Raw genomic sequence first — 14561 nt, 5'->3', positions numbered from 1 at the left:
AGCAATGTAAATACGTCTTGCACTAAATGTTCCTTACCAACATGTGCGTCCTTTTCTCTGTGTGAATAGTGTGTGCCAGCATGTAGCGCCAATGTCACATCCCTTTGCACCATTGGCCCTTTAGGAGAGCCAATGTATCAAATAACATCAATGCCATGTCACCATTGCTAATATGCATCTCCACGGATGCAGTGACATGGACATTGATTCAGTCAGCTGCTGCCTCCAATGGTTAACACAGGGATGCTGCAGATGTGGACTGGTTCACAGCAGGTGAGCGAGGGTGATGTGTGGCTTTCAGAACTCATGTTGGTTCCTATGGAGCAGGCAGCCTTTGCCTGATAAGCCACTTCCATACATCCCTAGCTCACTGCTAGCCTGGGTGCCATCTGCCCTCCCATGCATCTTTCATGCAGATCCTCAGCATCTGCACAGTCCGAGGAGGAATCCTGTTGATGTCTCTCCTCATTATGCCAGACCTGGCCCCGATTGGATGCGTAGTGGTGCAGAGCAGCAAAGAAAGGATCTGGCTTTTTTGGCCCATAGTGCAGGGCATCACCCTATCCATACAGGCATTGGAGCTGCTCTTTCAGCATGCTGATCTCCTGCTCAAAGGTGGCTCATGTAGCTTCGTGGCTGGTATTGCATTTCTCCTCTGCAGCAGTGGTGGGGTCTCTGGTGTCAGGAGCCACGTCTACAAAGGATAGCTCTTATCTCCAAGAAGCCACGCCTCCATCTGAGCCAATTCAGTGAACAGCAGTGGCAGCCAGGACTGGCGCAAGACCCAGGTGTCATGGCGGCTGCCTGAGAAGCAGTCTGTGGTGATCACATACCAGCTTCACCTAGATTGAGAGGGCTCCCTTAATGGTGACACCTGCAGGTGGTAGCCTTCTGGGAGGCCTGATGGCCACATGAGTGCAGTCTATGAACATTACAACCTATGATGCCAGAACCAATGGCCCTCTGGGCCTGACTGTGAGGGTCCATCCTGAAGGTGCAGGACATTGGTGACCTCCCTAATGCAGGGGTGCACTGCTGACTGTGTGACCCCACAAAGGTGGGCCCCTAAAATGTTGCAAAGGCATCAGGCTTGAAAACCACTGCCACTATGAGGAACAAAGGCATGGGATGTCCACCAGAGCCCAAAGGCTGCTGGTCATCCTTGAACAGGGCACAGAGACGTGTCATAACCTTCTCTCCATGCACAATCGCCTCTGTCACTTGTGTTCTGACACCCAATGGCATGTCATGTGGCGCCTGTTGATGCACGGCAAACATAATGGTGGGCACCCCTTGGGGGCTGCTGCTCATGACCGGGGGCCTCGATGTGAATCGTACCTGCCTGTTGATGTTGCCTCTGGTGCATATGGATCCTCACGAGCCAAGGATGACACAATGTAGGATGAGCCATACCTATTTCCATGTGATAAATAAAGTTGAACCCTTCATGTATTCGAAGACTCCTTACAGGGCAGGGATTGATGTTGATGGGTATATCAGCTGCTTTCCTGGATCAACTATGTGATGTGCCATGGCATTGCCCATCTTGGCCAACACGCAGAGTGGTACAGCAGAATCACAGAATCACAGAATAATACCGTGCAGAAGAGGCCCTTCAGCCCATCGAGTCTGCACCGATGCATCAAAGACACCTGACCTGTCTACCCAATCCCATTTGCCAGCACTTGGCCCATAGCCTTGAATGTTATGACGTGCCAAGTGCTCATCAGGTACTTTTTAAAGGATGTGAGGCAACCCGCCTCTACCACCCTCCCAGGCAGTGCATTCCAGACCGTCACCACCCTCCAGGTAAAAAAGTTCTTCCTCAAATCCCCCTTAAACCGCCTGCCCCTCACCTTAAACTTGTGACCCCTCGTAACTGACCCTTCAACTAAGGGGAACATTTGCTCTCTATCCACCCTGTCCATGCCCCTCATAATCTTGTACACCTCGATCAGGTCACCCCTCAGTCTTCTCTGCTCCAGTGAAAACAACCCAAGCCTATCCAACCTCACTTCATAGCTTAAATGTTCCATCCCAGGCAACATCCTGGTGAACCTCCTCTGCACCCCCTCCAGTGCAATCACATCCTTCCTATAATGTGGCGACCAGAATTGCACACAGTACTCCAGCTGTGGCCTTACAAAGCTCTATACAATTCCAACATGACCTCCCTGCTTTTGTAATCTACGCCTCGATTGATAAAGGCGTGTCCCATATGCCTTTTTCACCACCTTATTAACCTGCCCTTCTGCCTTCAGAGATCTATGGACAAACATGCCAAGGTCCCTTTGTTCCTCGGAACTTCCCAGTGTCAGGCCATTCATTGAATACTTCCGTGTCACATTACTCCTTCCAAAGTGTATCACCTCACACTTTTCAGGGTTAAATTCCATCTGCCACTTTTCTGCCCTTTTGACCATCCCGTCTATATCTTCCTGTGACCCAAGACACTCAACCTCACTGTTAACCACCAGGCCAATCTTTGTGTCATTCGCGAACTTACTGATCCTATCCCCCACATAGTCATCTATGTCATTTATATAAATTACAAACAATAGGGGGCCCAGCACAGATCCCTGTGGTATGCCACTGGACACTGACGTCCAGTCACTAAAACAGCCATCTGTCATCACTCTCTGTCTCCTACAGCTAAGCCAATTTTGAATACACCTTATCAAGTTACCCTGTATCCCATGTGCATTTGCTTTCTTGATAAGTCTCCCACGTGGGACCTTGTCAAAGGCTTTGCTGAAATCCATGTAAACTACATTAACTGCACTACCCTCAGCTACACACCTGGTCACATGCTCAAAACATTCAGTCAAATTTGTTAGGCATGACATCCCTCTGACAAAGCCATGCTGACTATTCCTAATCAAATTTTGCCTCTTCAAGTGGAGATAGATTCTCCCCTTCAGAATTTTCTCCAATAGTTTCCCGACCACTGACGTGAGACTCACTGGTCTCCAGACCTGGAGATTTGTCCACTTTTAAGCCTTCCAAAACCTCCAATACCTTGTCACTCCCTATGACAATTTGCTCAAGAGCCTCACAGTCTCTCTCTCCGTGATCCATATCTACATCCTCATTCTGTTGTGTGAAGACAGATGTGAAGTATTCGTTCGACACCCTACCAATGTCCTCTGGCTCCACCCACAGATTTCCCCCTTGGTCCCTAATGGGTCCTACTCTTTCCCTGGTTATCCTCTTCCCATTGATATACTTATAGAATATCTTGGGATTTTCCCTACTTTTACCAGCCAGAGCTTTCTCATATCTCCTCTTTGCTCTCCTAATTGCCTTCTTAAGCTCCATGCTGCACTTTCTGTACTCCACTAATACTTCCGTTGATTTTCTGTCCTTGTATTTGCTAAATGCCTCTCTTTTTTACCAGCTGAATCGATTGCCCCCACATCCATATAAGCTTAATGCTCCTGCCCTTTCTGGCACCTCCACACACACAGAGTGCCTAGTGTGCCATTGCTCACTCATAAACATGAACAAACACAGAGCCTACACTGTGAACAGAGGGATCCTTCATGCCAGCTGAGATTTCCCTCCAGTAATCCCAGACCCCTTTCCTTTAAGAATGCAAAGTGAAACCCCTGTGTATCCCGCTCTCCAGCACCCCCTTCCAGTATGTAGAGTGAGACCCCTATAATCCCCCCTCCCTCCTCCCTTTAAGAATTCAGAGTGTGACACCTGAAAAGAAACTTACCTTCTGCAATGAAGCCTTCTGCCTCTGTGGTCCTGCCGGCTCTTCCAATCGTGAACAGGATGGCATGTGACGGCCGCCTGTTCATTGAAAAATCAGGAAATGTCAATGGAGAGGCGGCGGGCTGCATAATCAGCAAAGGTAAGTACCATTTACCATATGCTAATTGTGGTGCCGCCGCCGTGCCGGTGTGGGGGCGGGAGCAATATGGGGCGCACCGAGGTCCCCCTGCTGCTGGTAATTTGCGGTGGCGAGGGGCCATTAAAAGTTAGCCCTACATGTGTAGATCCTACATGACAATAGAAGAAGGCGTTAGCTGTTGCCCCCCGGTAGGAGGGGCGGCGGGGGTGGGGGTTAGGGTCGTAAAATTGAGTTGGAGCCGGGTGGTGACGTTATTGGCCCTTTCCCGCCCTGCTGCAAATTTACGAGGGGTTGGTGAGAATGTTCTCTGCAGTTTAATAGCTTGCTTACAACCCATTGTCAAGGCTCACATATGAATGCTTATGAGTGAGGTTCTGGAAGAGGAGGGTGCAACCATTGATTGATGAAAATGGGTGAAGTTCATTAACTGGTCCAAGGAATTGTGTCTGTATGTTGAATGTCACTGTGACACTATTATTTCTTAATATTTTTAGGTGACGTTAATGGGAAACCTGAAGATCGAAAATCACACAGAATGTCACTGTAGTACCTGCTACTATCACAAGTCCTAAGTTGCAAAATAAAAACCTGAGAAAAGGAAGTATATAAAAGTGTATGTGTTCTTCATTGCTTCATGTAAGTGGTTGCACAATGTAACTTTATGCATTTAAACTGTGTACTGCTTGGCAACTGATATGCTATAACAAATAAATTTACCTTCTCAGATTCAACTTGTGTGCAACTTAAGGTTCATTTCACAATATCAGCAGGCAACTAAGTTGCTTTGTTTCAATTAAACTGTTTATGCTTGAGAAACTGTGGTTTTATTTTAAGTTAAGACAAAAAATTATACTTCAGACATAAAAACAGAAAACGTTAGAAATATTCGATAGGTCAGGCAGGAGCTGCAGAGACAGAAACAGAGGCTGGAATTTTATGCCCCCCTGAAGGAGCGGGTTTGTGGCGGGCCTGGGGGTTAGGGTCGTAAAACTGAGTTAGAGTCAGGCGGTGCTGTTCCCAGAGCTTTCCCGCCCTGCTGCAAATTGAGGGGTTGGCGAGAAATGGCATGCCTGCCTCAGGTCAATCAAGGCCCTTAGGTGGCCAATTAACTGCCACTTAAGGGCCTCCTCCCGCTGCCCTGTGCCTCTAAGCATAGTTTACCCTTTTTGTCCCTAATGGGCCCCACTCCACCTCTTCGCTTACTATTTCCATGGTGGTAGAAGATTTCTGGGTTTTCTTTTAGGGTGGCTGACTTTCGAATCTCATTCTCTCTTTGCCAGTCTTATTTTCCTCTTCGCCACCCCGCTCAACCTATTCTATTTGACTCTCCAGTTCTCACTTGAAAAATTCACCTGACATGCATCATACACCCTCTTTTTTGTTTCATCATAATCTCTATCTCCTTCATCGTCCACAGAGCCCTGTTTTTGGTTCTCCTGCTTTTCGCCCCAATGCGAATATAACTCTCCTGTAGCTGACACATCTGTTCCTTATAGATAACCCATTGTTTTTCCTGTCAGTCTCAGCTAGATCAGCTCCATTGCAATGCAATTAGCCTTCTTACAATCTAGACATTGTACCTGATATCCTTTCTTGCTTTTCTGCATTACGGGTGACACGGTGATCACTCTTACCTAATTGTTCCACCACAGACACTTGGTCCACTTGGCCCACCTCATTTCACAGCACCAGATCCATGCAGGACTCACAATGACATTTACAGAAATGCCTGTCTGTCCCCCTAATCATGGAATACCCAATAACAACTTCATTTCTACTATTTGCTGTTGCCTCAAGTGTGGTCCTTTGCCCATTAGTGGTCTACAGTGCATTCCTTCCAGGCGTTATCACTCCCAGCAGTCTCCAATGCTGAACATCGATTGGAGTGTGGCACACACGCCAAAGACTCCTGTCCACAAGCCTATGTCTACAATTTCCTGATAAGCATACCAAAAAGCGAAGCTCCCTGGCAGTGATGTAAATTCGGATAATTCCTCTAGTCCAAAGAATTGGGAGGACCCTGAAAGGTAATAGCTCATCTTTGAAGATTTCTACCAGATCATACAACAGGGGGCACTCCAAAGCAGTTGGTGAGGCAAAATATTTCTGTTTTGGGCCAGTATTTCAGATAAAAAGATTTAGCCTCATGAAATTAAATGAAATGAAATGTGTTGTTGTTATGCAGGGCCCCACCCACCAAGAATGAGCCACATTAATTTTGCCACATGAACATCGATTTTTAAAAAAACTGTTACTAGAGTAAAGAAAGAACTTGCTTTTTAAAAGAAAGCAAGACCAGACCCTTGACAGTAAAGACATTTTCATATTTACAGACTGTGCTTAAAAGGGACAAAAGACCATTTCCTGACACATTCAATCCACAATGGACTTTTGATTACCAGACATTGAGGGTGGAGGAGCTCGCATTCCAGGTTGACTGCTCAGGGGGCCGAATACACAAATGGACGTGGTCACACCACCCCTAGGCACATGACTAATCTGCTGGGCAACCTGAGTTTTTTGAATTGGCACTTGCCACAGAGTTTTTGAAGGCAGAAATCAGTTGCTCCTGAACTGACAAGACTGGCTAGCTTGCCACAGCCTCTCCTGTCTGCTTTCATTTCTTTTTCACAGAACTGAAAACCACTGAAGACATATGAACCCCAAGAGAGAAAAGTCTCCTACAGTGAACAAGGTTTAAAAAGAATACTAGGCCCCAACAAAAAGCAAGATCTACCTACAAGCAAGAACTACAGCAAGCTCAAAGCACAGTAACAAAAAAAAACCCTTTTCAGAGATTGCTTCAAACTTCTCTACTATTTTTCTTCTGCTCTTTTCTGTCTCTATTTGCATGCGTGTATTGTTACAACCAACCACTCCAATCAAAGCCCCCAATCAAGGTATATAATTCTGATTGCGGTGGGAGAAAAGCACTGATAATTCAATCCTATCACTCCACAGATCACCTAACATATCATTTAAAGCTTTCCAAATTAAAGTCAGACCCAGCCAATCTTTATCCTTGGATACTTCGTCCTACATTGTAGTTACTTTTAGGGGACCTGTAGACCACTTCCACTAGTGACTTCTTTCCCTACTATTCCTCATCTCCAACCAAACCACACCTTGATCCCCTGAACCAAGGTCATCTCTAGCTATTGCACCAATGCCATCCTTGATTAACAGTGCTACCCCTCCACCTTTACCTAGTTTCCTATTATTCTTGAATGTTGAGGACACAATCCTCGTCATCCTGCAGCCATACCTCCGGAATGGCTATCAGATCGGATATATTTACTTCAATGTGTGCTATCAGTTCATCTACCTTGCTGTAAATGCTACGTACATTCAGATACAGAGCCTTTATTTTAACTTCCCTGCTTCTGTACTTTATGCCTCTATATATGAAACACAAGATCGTATACGCTTTTCGAACCACACTCTCAATATGTCCTGCCCTTTCAAAGATCAGTGCACATGCACATGCCACCGCCCCCCCCCCCCCGCCCCCCCCACCCCACAGGTCCCTCTGTTACTGCACACTCTTTAGGACTGTGCAATTTACCTTCTGGAGCGGAGAGCAGTCCGACCTGTGCGAAAACAAAACTGAATCGGGAGGGGATAAGTCCAATGCGAGGCTCGGGGCCTTCACTTACCTTCAGGAGTAGACAGCAGTCGGACCTCTTCCAACCCGCTGGAGTTTGAAAAAAAAAAGCCAAACAGTAACATCACAGAAAAGCTGCAAGGTGATTGGTTGCTGAGTCACTGCTGTGAGGGAATAGCTGTGAATAGCTGGGTAAGTCTCGAAGGTAAGAAAGGTTTACAGTTTATTTAATATATAGTAAGTAGTGTTTTTTTTTTAGGAAGTTCTATAGTAATGAGGACCAAGGAAGAAGGGCCCTAGAGTAACTGATGTTATTTGACATTAAGATCCTCCAAAAGGTTAATTTGATGGGTTAAGTCATTGCAGGAGAGCTCAAAGCGTGGTGTGATCCTCGTGCTCCATGTCAGAAGCCGGGAACATTTCTAGGGACCGGGATGTGTGCAGGAAGTGTCTCTGGAAGCCTGGATTTTGGAGCTGGAGCAGCAGCTGGGGACACTGTGGAGCATCCACGAGGTGGACAGTTTTGTGGACAGCACGTATAGAGAGGTGGTCACACCGCAGGCTCAGACTCCACTGGCAGCAAGGGAATGGGTGACCAGGCACAGCAAGAGGACTAGGTAGGCAGTTCAGGAATCTCCTGTGGCTAAACCCCTGCAACACAGATATAGTGCTTTGGATACTGTTGGGGGGAATGGCCTCTCAGGGGATAGCAGCAACAGTCCAATTTGTTGCATCACGGTTGGCTCTGCTGCACAGGGGAGGAGTAAAAAGTGTGGGAATGCAATAGTTATCGGGGATTGAATTATAAGGGGAATAGACAGGCGTTTCTGTGGTCGCAAAAGAGACTCCAGGATGGTATGTTGCCTCCCTGGTGCCAGGGTCAAGGATGACTCAGAGCAGTTAAGGACATTATGAAGGGGGAGGGTGAACAGCCAGTGTTGTGGTACACATTGGTACAAACGACATAGGTAAAAAAAAGGATGACGTCCTAAAAAGCAGAATATAGGGAGCTCGGAAGTACGTTGAAAAGTAAGATCTCAAAGGTAGTGATCTCAGGATTACTACCAGTGCCACGTGCTAGTCAGAGTAGAAATAGCAGGATATATTAGCTGAAGAGATGATGTGAGGGGGAGGGTTTTAGATTCCTGGGACATTGGGGGAGGTGGGACTAGTACAAACTGGATGGGTTACAACTGGGTAGGACTGGGACTGATGTCCTTGGGGGGAGTATTTGCGAGAGTGGTTGGGGAGGGTTTAAACTATAATGGCAGGGGGATAGGAACCTTTGCAAGGAGTCAGAGGAGAGGGGATCAAAGACAAGAACAAAAGACAGTAAGGGGAATAAGAAAAGTGATAGGCAGAGAAATCAAGGACCAGAATGAAACAGGCCACCGTGAAAAATAGTGGGAAGGGGGAAAGTAATGTTAAAAAGACAAGTCTTAAAGCTTTGTGCCTTAACACATGGAGCATTCGCAATAAAGTGGATGAATTAATCACGCAAATAGATGTAAACAGGTATGATATAGTCAGGATTACGGAGACATGGCTGCAAAGTGACCAGGGATGGGAAATGAACATTCAGGAGTATTCAGTATTTAGGAAGGACAGACAAAAGGCAAAAAGGAGTTGAGTTTCATTGCTGGTTAAAGAGGAAGTTAATGCAATAGTGAGGAAAGATATTAGCTCTGACGATGTGGAATCTGTATGGGTAGAGCTGAGAAACACTAAGGAGCAAAAAAGGTTAGTGGGGATTGTATATAGACCCCCAAACTGTAGTGATGATGTTGGGAATGGCATTAAACAGGAAAGTAGAGATGCATGCAATAAAGGAACATCTGTAATTATGGGTGCCTTTAATCTGGGCAAATCAAATTAGTCACAATACCGTAGAGGAGGAATTCTTGAAGTGTATACGGGATGGTTTTCTGGACCATTACGTTGAGGAACCAACTAGAGAACAGGCCATCCTAGACTGGGTATTGTGTAATGAGAGAGGAATAATTGACAATCTAGTGGTGCGAGACCCCTTAGGGATGAGCGACCATAACATGATGGAATACTGCCTGTGTGGAGTTTGCAAGTTCTCCCTGTGTCTGCGTGGGTTTCCTCCGGGTGTTCCGGTTTCCTCCCACATGCCAAAGACTTGCAGGTTGATCGGAAAATTGGCCATTAGCAATTGCCCCTAGTATAGGTAGGTGGTAGGGAAATATAGGGACAGGTGGGGATGTGGTAGGAATATGGAATTAGTGTAGGATTAGTATAAATGGGTGGTTGATGGTTGGCACAGACTCTGTGGGCCGAAGGGCCTGTTTCAGTGCTGTATCTCTAAACTCTAAACTTCATCAAGATGGTGAGTGACGTAGTTGATTCTGAGACTAGGGTCCTGAATCTTCATAAAGAAAACTGCGAAGATATGAGGAGCGAGTTGGCTATGACGGATTAGGAAACATTACAAAGAACAAACAAAGAACAAAGAACAGTACAGCACAGCAACAGGCCATTTGGCCCTCCAAGCCTGCGCCGATCTTGATGCTTGCCTAAACTAAAACCTTCTGCACTTCTGGGGTCTGTATCCCTCTATGCTCCAGTCCCCTGGGACCTCCCCTGTAGCCAATGAGGATGCAAAGATTTCCCAGCAATTTCTTCCCTTGCCTCCATCAGTATTCTGGGGTAGATCCCATCAGGCCCTGGGGACTTATCTACCTTAATGCTTTGCAAGACACCCAACACCTCCTCCTTTTTGATAATGACACCTCCTCCTTTTTGATAACTTAAAGGGATGACGGTGGATAGGCCATGGCAAACATTTAAAGAGCGCATGGATGAACTGCAACAATTGTTTATCCCTGTCTGGCACAAAAGTAAAACGAGAAAGTTATCCAAACCATGGCTTACAAGGGAAATTAGAGATAGCATTAGATCCAAGGAAGAGGCATATAAATTTGCCAGAAAAAACAACAGATCTGAGGATTGGAAACTGTTTAGAATTCAGCAAAGGAGAACCAAGGGATTGATTAAGAAGGGAAAAACAGAGTACGAGAGCAAACTTGCGGGGAACATGAAAACTGACTGTAAAAGTTTCTATAGGTATGTGAAGAGAAAAAGATTGGTGAAGACAAATGTAGGTCCCTTACAATCAGAAACAGGGGAATTTATTATGGGGAACAAAGAAATGGCTGACCAACTGAATGGTTCTGTCTTCACAAAGGAGGACACAAATGTCATATCAGAAATGTTGGGGAACACAGGTTTTACTGAGAGAGAGGAACTGAAGGAAATCAGTATTAGTAGAGAAATGGCGTTGGGGAAATTGATGGGATTGAAGGCCGATAAATCCCCAGGGCCTGATGGTCTACATCCCAGAGTACTTAAGTGGCCCTCGAAATAATGGTGGTCATCTTCCAAGATTCTATAGGCTCTGGAACAGTTCCTACAGATTGGAGGGTAGCTAATGTAACTCCACTATTTAAAAAGGGAGGTAGAGAGAAAGCAGGGAATTATAGACCAGTCAGTCTGACGTCCGTAGTGGGAAAGTTTTACAGTCCATTATCAGGCAGAGTCAGCATGAATTTATGAAAGGTAAATCATGCTTGACAAATCTACTAGAATTCTTCGAGGATGTAACTAGTAGAGTTGATGAGGGTTAGCCAGTAGACGTGGACTTTCAGAAGGCTTTCGACAAAGTCCCACATAAGAGATTAGTGTGTAAAATTAAAGAGCATGGGATTGGGGGTAGTGTATTGCAATGGATAGAAAATTGGTTGGCAGACAGGAAACAAAGAGTAGGGATAAATGGGTCCTTTTCTGAATGGCAGGCAGTGACTAGTGGGGTACAGCAGGGATCGGTACTAGGACCGCAGCTAATCACAATATATATTAATGATTTAGATGAGGGAATGAAATGTATTATCTCCAGATTTGCAGATGACACAAATCTGGGTGGGAGGGTGAGTTGTGAGGAGGATGCAGAGAGGCTTCAGGGTGATTTGGAGAAGTTGAGTGAGTGGGCTAATGCATGGCAGATGCAGTATAATGTGGATAAATGTGAGGTACTTTGGTACCAAAAACAGGAAGGCAGATTATTATCTGAATAGCTATAAACTGAGAGGGGAAGATGCAATGAGACCTGGGTGTTCTCGTACATGCATGCAGGTGCACCAGGTGGTAAAAAAAGGCAAGTGGAATTTTGGCCTTCATAGCGAGAGGATTCGAATACAGGAACAGGGATGTCTTGCTGCAATTATACATGGCCTGGAATATTGTGTGCAGTTTTGGTCTCCTTATCTGAGGAAGGATGTTCTTGCTCTAGAGGGAGTGCAGCGAAGGTTTACCAGACTGATTCCCGGGATGGTGGGACTGACATATGAGGAGAGATTGAATCGGTTAGGATTATATTCGCTGGAGTTCAGAAGAGTGAGGGGGGATCTCATAGAAACTGATAAAATTCTTTGTCCACATTGAATCTGCTGAGCTCGTTGTTAATGATGGCAGTTTTCCGAGTGGATCTCTAAGAGAGCAAGTCTACACCTTCTTCTGGCAGGGTAGGGATCCTGAAGAACCAAGACAGCATGGAGTGGGCTTCGCCGTCAGAATCTCTTTGCTCAGCATGATAGAGCCACCCTCAAATGGCTCGGAATGCATACTGTCCATCCGACTGTTCACCACCTCTGGTCCAGTACACCTACTCAGCATCTATGCTCCAACACTCTGCTCCCCACATGAAGCTAAAGACCAGTTCTACGAGGAACTCCATAATATCATTAGTAGCATCCCCAATACAGAACACCTGTTCCTGCTGGGGGACTTTAATGCCAGGGTTGGGGCCTACCATGACTCATGGCCCTCCTGCCTTGGGCGCTATGGCATTGGAAGGATGAATGAGAATGGACAGAGACTGCTTGAGTTGTGTACCTATCATAACCTCTGCATCACCAACTCGTTCTTTCACACTAAACCCTGTCACCAGGTTTCTTGGAGGCACCCAAGATCACGTCGTTGGCACCAGCTGGATCTCATCGTCACAAGGCGAGCCTCTTCAAACAGCGTTCAAACCACACGCAGCTTCCACAGTGCAGACTGCGACACCAACCACTCCCTAGTGTGCAGCAAGGTTAGACTCAAACCAAAGAAGCTGCATCACTCCAAGCAGAAGGGCTGCCCATGTATCAACACTGGCAGAATTTCTCATCCACAGCTGTTATGTAAGTTTCTAAATTCACTTGAAAAAGTCCTTACAAACACTCCTACAGGGCATGCAGAGACCAAGTGGGCCCACATCAGAGACGCCATCTATGACTCAGCAATGACCACCTACGGCAAACATGTGAAGCGGAATGCAGACTGGTTTCAATCTCACTTTGAAGAGCTTGAACCTGTCATAGCCTCTAAGTGCATTGCACTGCTGAACTACAAGAAAGCCCTCTGCGAGTTAACATCCGTAGCACTTAAAGCAGCCAGAAGCGCTGTGCAAAGAACAGCCAGGCGCTGCGCAAATGACTATTGGCAACACCTATGCAGTCATATTCAGCAGGCCTCTGACACCGGAAACATCAGAGGAATGTATTTATTTTTTGTTATTTGGAGGTGCAGCGCTGGGGCAGGCCCTTCGGCCCGCCGAGTCTGGGCCGATCAGCGGCCGCCCATTTGTGCTGACCCTACATTAATCCCATATTCCCTGTCACCTACCTACACTTGGAGCGGTTTACAGTGGCCAATTTACCTATCACCTGTGGGATGTTGGCTGTGGGAGGAAGCCGGAGCACCCGGCGGGGGCCCGCGCGGTCGCGTGGAGAGCTTGCGGGCTCCGCACGGGCAGTGCCTGGAGTTGGACCCGGGTCCCTGGAGCTGTGGGACTGCGGTGCTAACCACTGTACCGCCCATGATGGCATTAAGAGAGCTTTTGGGCCAGCCATCAAGAAGATCGCCCCCCACAAATCTAAATCCAGGGACACAATCACTGACGAATGCAAGCAATGTTGGGCGGCACAGTGGCGCAGTGGTTAGCACCGCAGCCTCGCGGCTCCGGCGACCCGGGTTCGGTTCTGGGTGCTGCCTGTGTGGAGTTTGCGGGTTCTCCCTGTGTCTGCGTGGGTTTCCTCCGGGTGCTCCGGTTTCCTCCCACATGCCAGGGACTTGCGGGTTGATGGGTAAATTGGCTATTGGCAGTTGCCCCTAGTGTAGGTAGGTGGTAGGGAAATATAGGGACAGGTGGGGATGTGGTAGGAATATGGAATTGGTGTAGGATTGGTGTGGATGGGTGGTTGATGGTCGGCGCGGACTCGGTGGGCCGGGGGGCCTGTTTCAGTGCTGTATCTCTAAAGAAAAAAATGGACCGCTGGGTGGAGCACGACCGAGAACTGTACTCCAGGGAAAATGTTGTCACTGAGACCGCCCTCAATGCAGCCCAGTCTCTGCCAGTCATGGATGAGCAGGACGTACAGCCAACAAAATCGGAACTCAGTAATGCCATTGATTCTCTAGCCAGCGGAAAAGCCCCTGGGAAGGACAGCATTACCCCTGAAATAATCAAGAGTGCCAAGCCTGCTATACTTTCAGCACTGTACGAACTGCTTTGCCTGTGCTGGGACGAGGGAGCAGTACCACAGGACATGCACAATGCCAATATCATCACGCTCTATAAGAACAAGGGTGTCCGCGGGGACTGCAACAACTACCGTGGAATCTCCCTGCTCAGCATAGTGGGGAAAGTTTTCGCTCGAGTCGCTTTAAACAGGCTCCAGAAGCTGGCTGAGCATGTCTACCCTGAGGCACAGTGTGGCTTTCGAGCACAGAGATCCACCATTGACATGCTGTTCTCCCTTCGCCAGCTACAGGAGAAATGCTGTGAGCAACAGCTGCCCCTCCTACATTGCTTTCATTGATCTCACCAAAGCCTTTGACCTCGTCAGCAGATGTGGTCTCTTCAGACGACGAGAGAAGATTGGATGTCCACCAAAGCTACTAAGTATCATCACCTCATTCCATGACAATATGAAAGGCACAATTCAGCCGAGTGGAGCCTCATCAGACTCTTTTCCTATCTTGAGTGGTGTGAAACAGGGCTGTGTTCTCTCACCTACACTGTTTGGGATCTTGTTC

At 47.1% G+C, this 14561-nt stretch overlaps 1 protein-coding gene across 2 annotated transcripts in view; it reads left to right on the top strand.

Annotated features, from left to right (window-relative positions):
• cga (glycoprotein hormones, alpha polypeptide) overlaps nt 1–4590 on the top strand; it is a 54947-nt gene extending 50357 nt beyond the window's left edge. The window contains exon 2 of one of the 2 annotated variants that reach the window (XR_010976298.1): nt 4354–4441. Coding sequence is in view for 1 of the 2 variants with exons in the window: in XM_068045787.1 (XP_067901888.1) it covers nt 4354–4431 (78 nt within the window). In the remaining variant the exon portion in view is untranslated. Of the gene's footprint in view, nt 1–4353 lie in introns of both variants that reach the window. The other variant, XM_068045787.1, reaches the window with a different exon arrangement.
• The last annotated feature ends 9971 nt before the right edge of the window (nt 4591–14561 follow it).

This window comes from Heterodontus francisci, chromosome 13 (assembly GCF_036365525.1).
Source record: "Heterodontus francisci isolate sHetFra1 chromosome 13, sHetFra1.hap1, whole genome shotgun sequence".
In the NCBI taxonomy this organism is placed as follows: Eukaryota; Metazoa; Chordata; class Chondrichthyes; order Heterodontiformes; family Heterodontidae; genus Heterodontus; species Heterodontus francisci.
The sequence above is the reverse complement of the archived record's forward strand: the minus strand, read 5'-3'. Positions and strand labels throughout refer to the sequence as shown.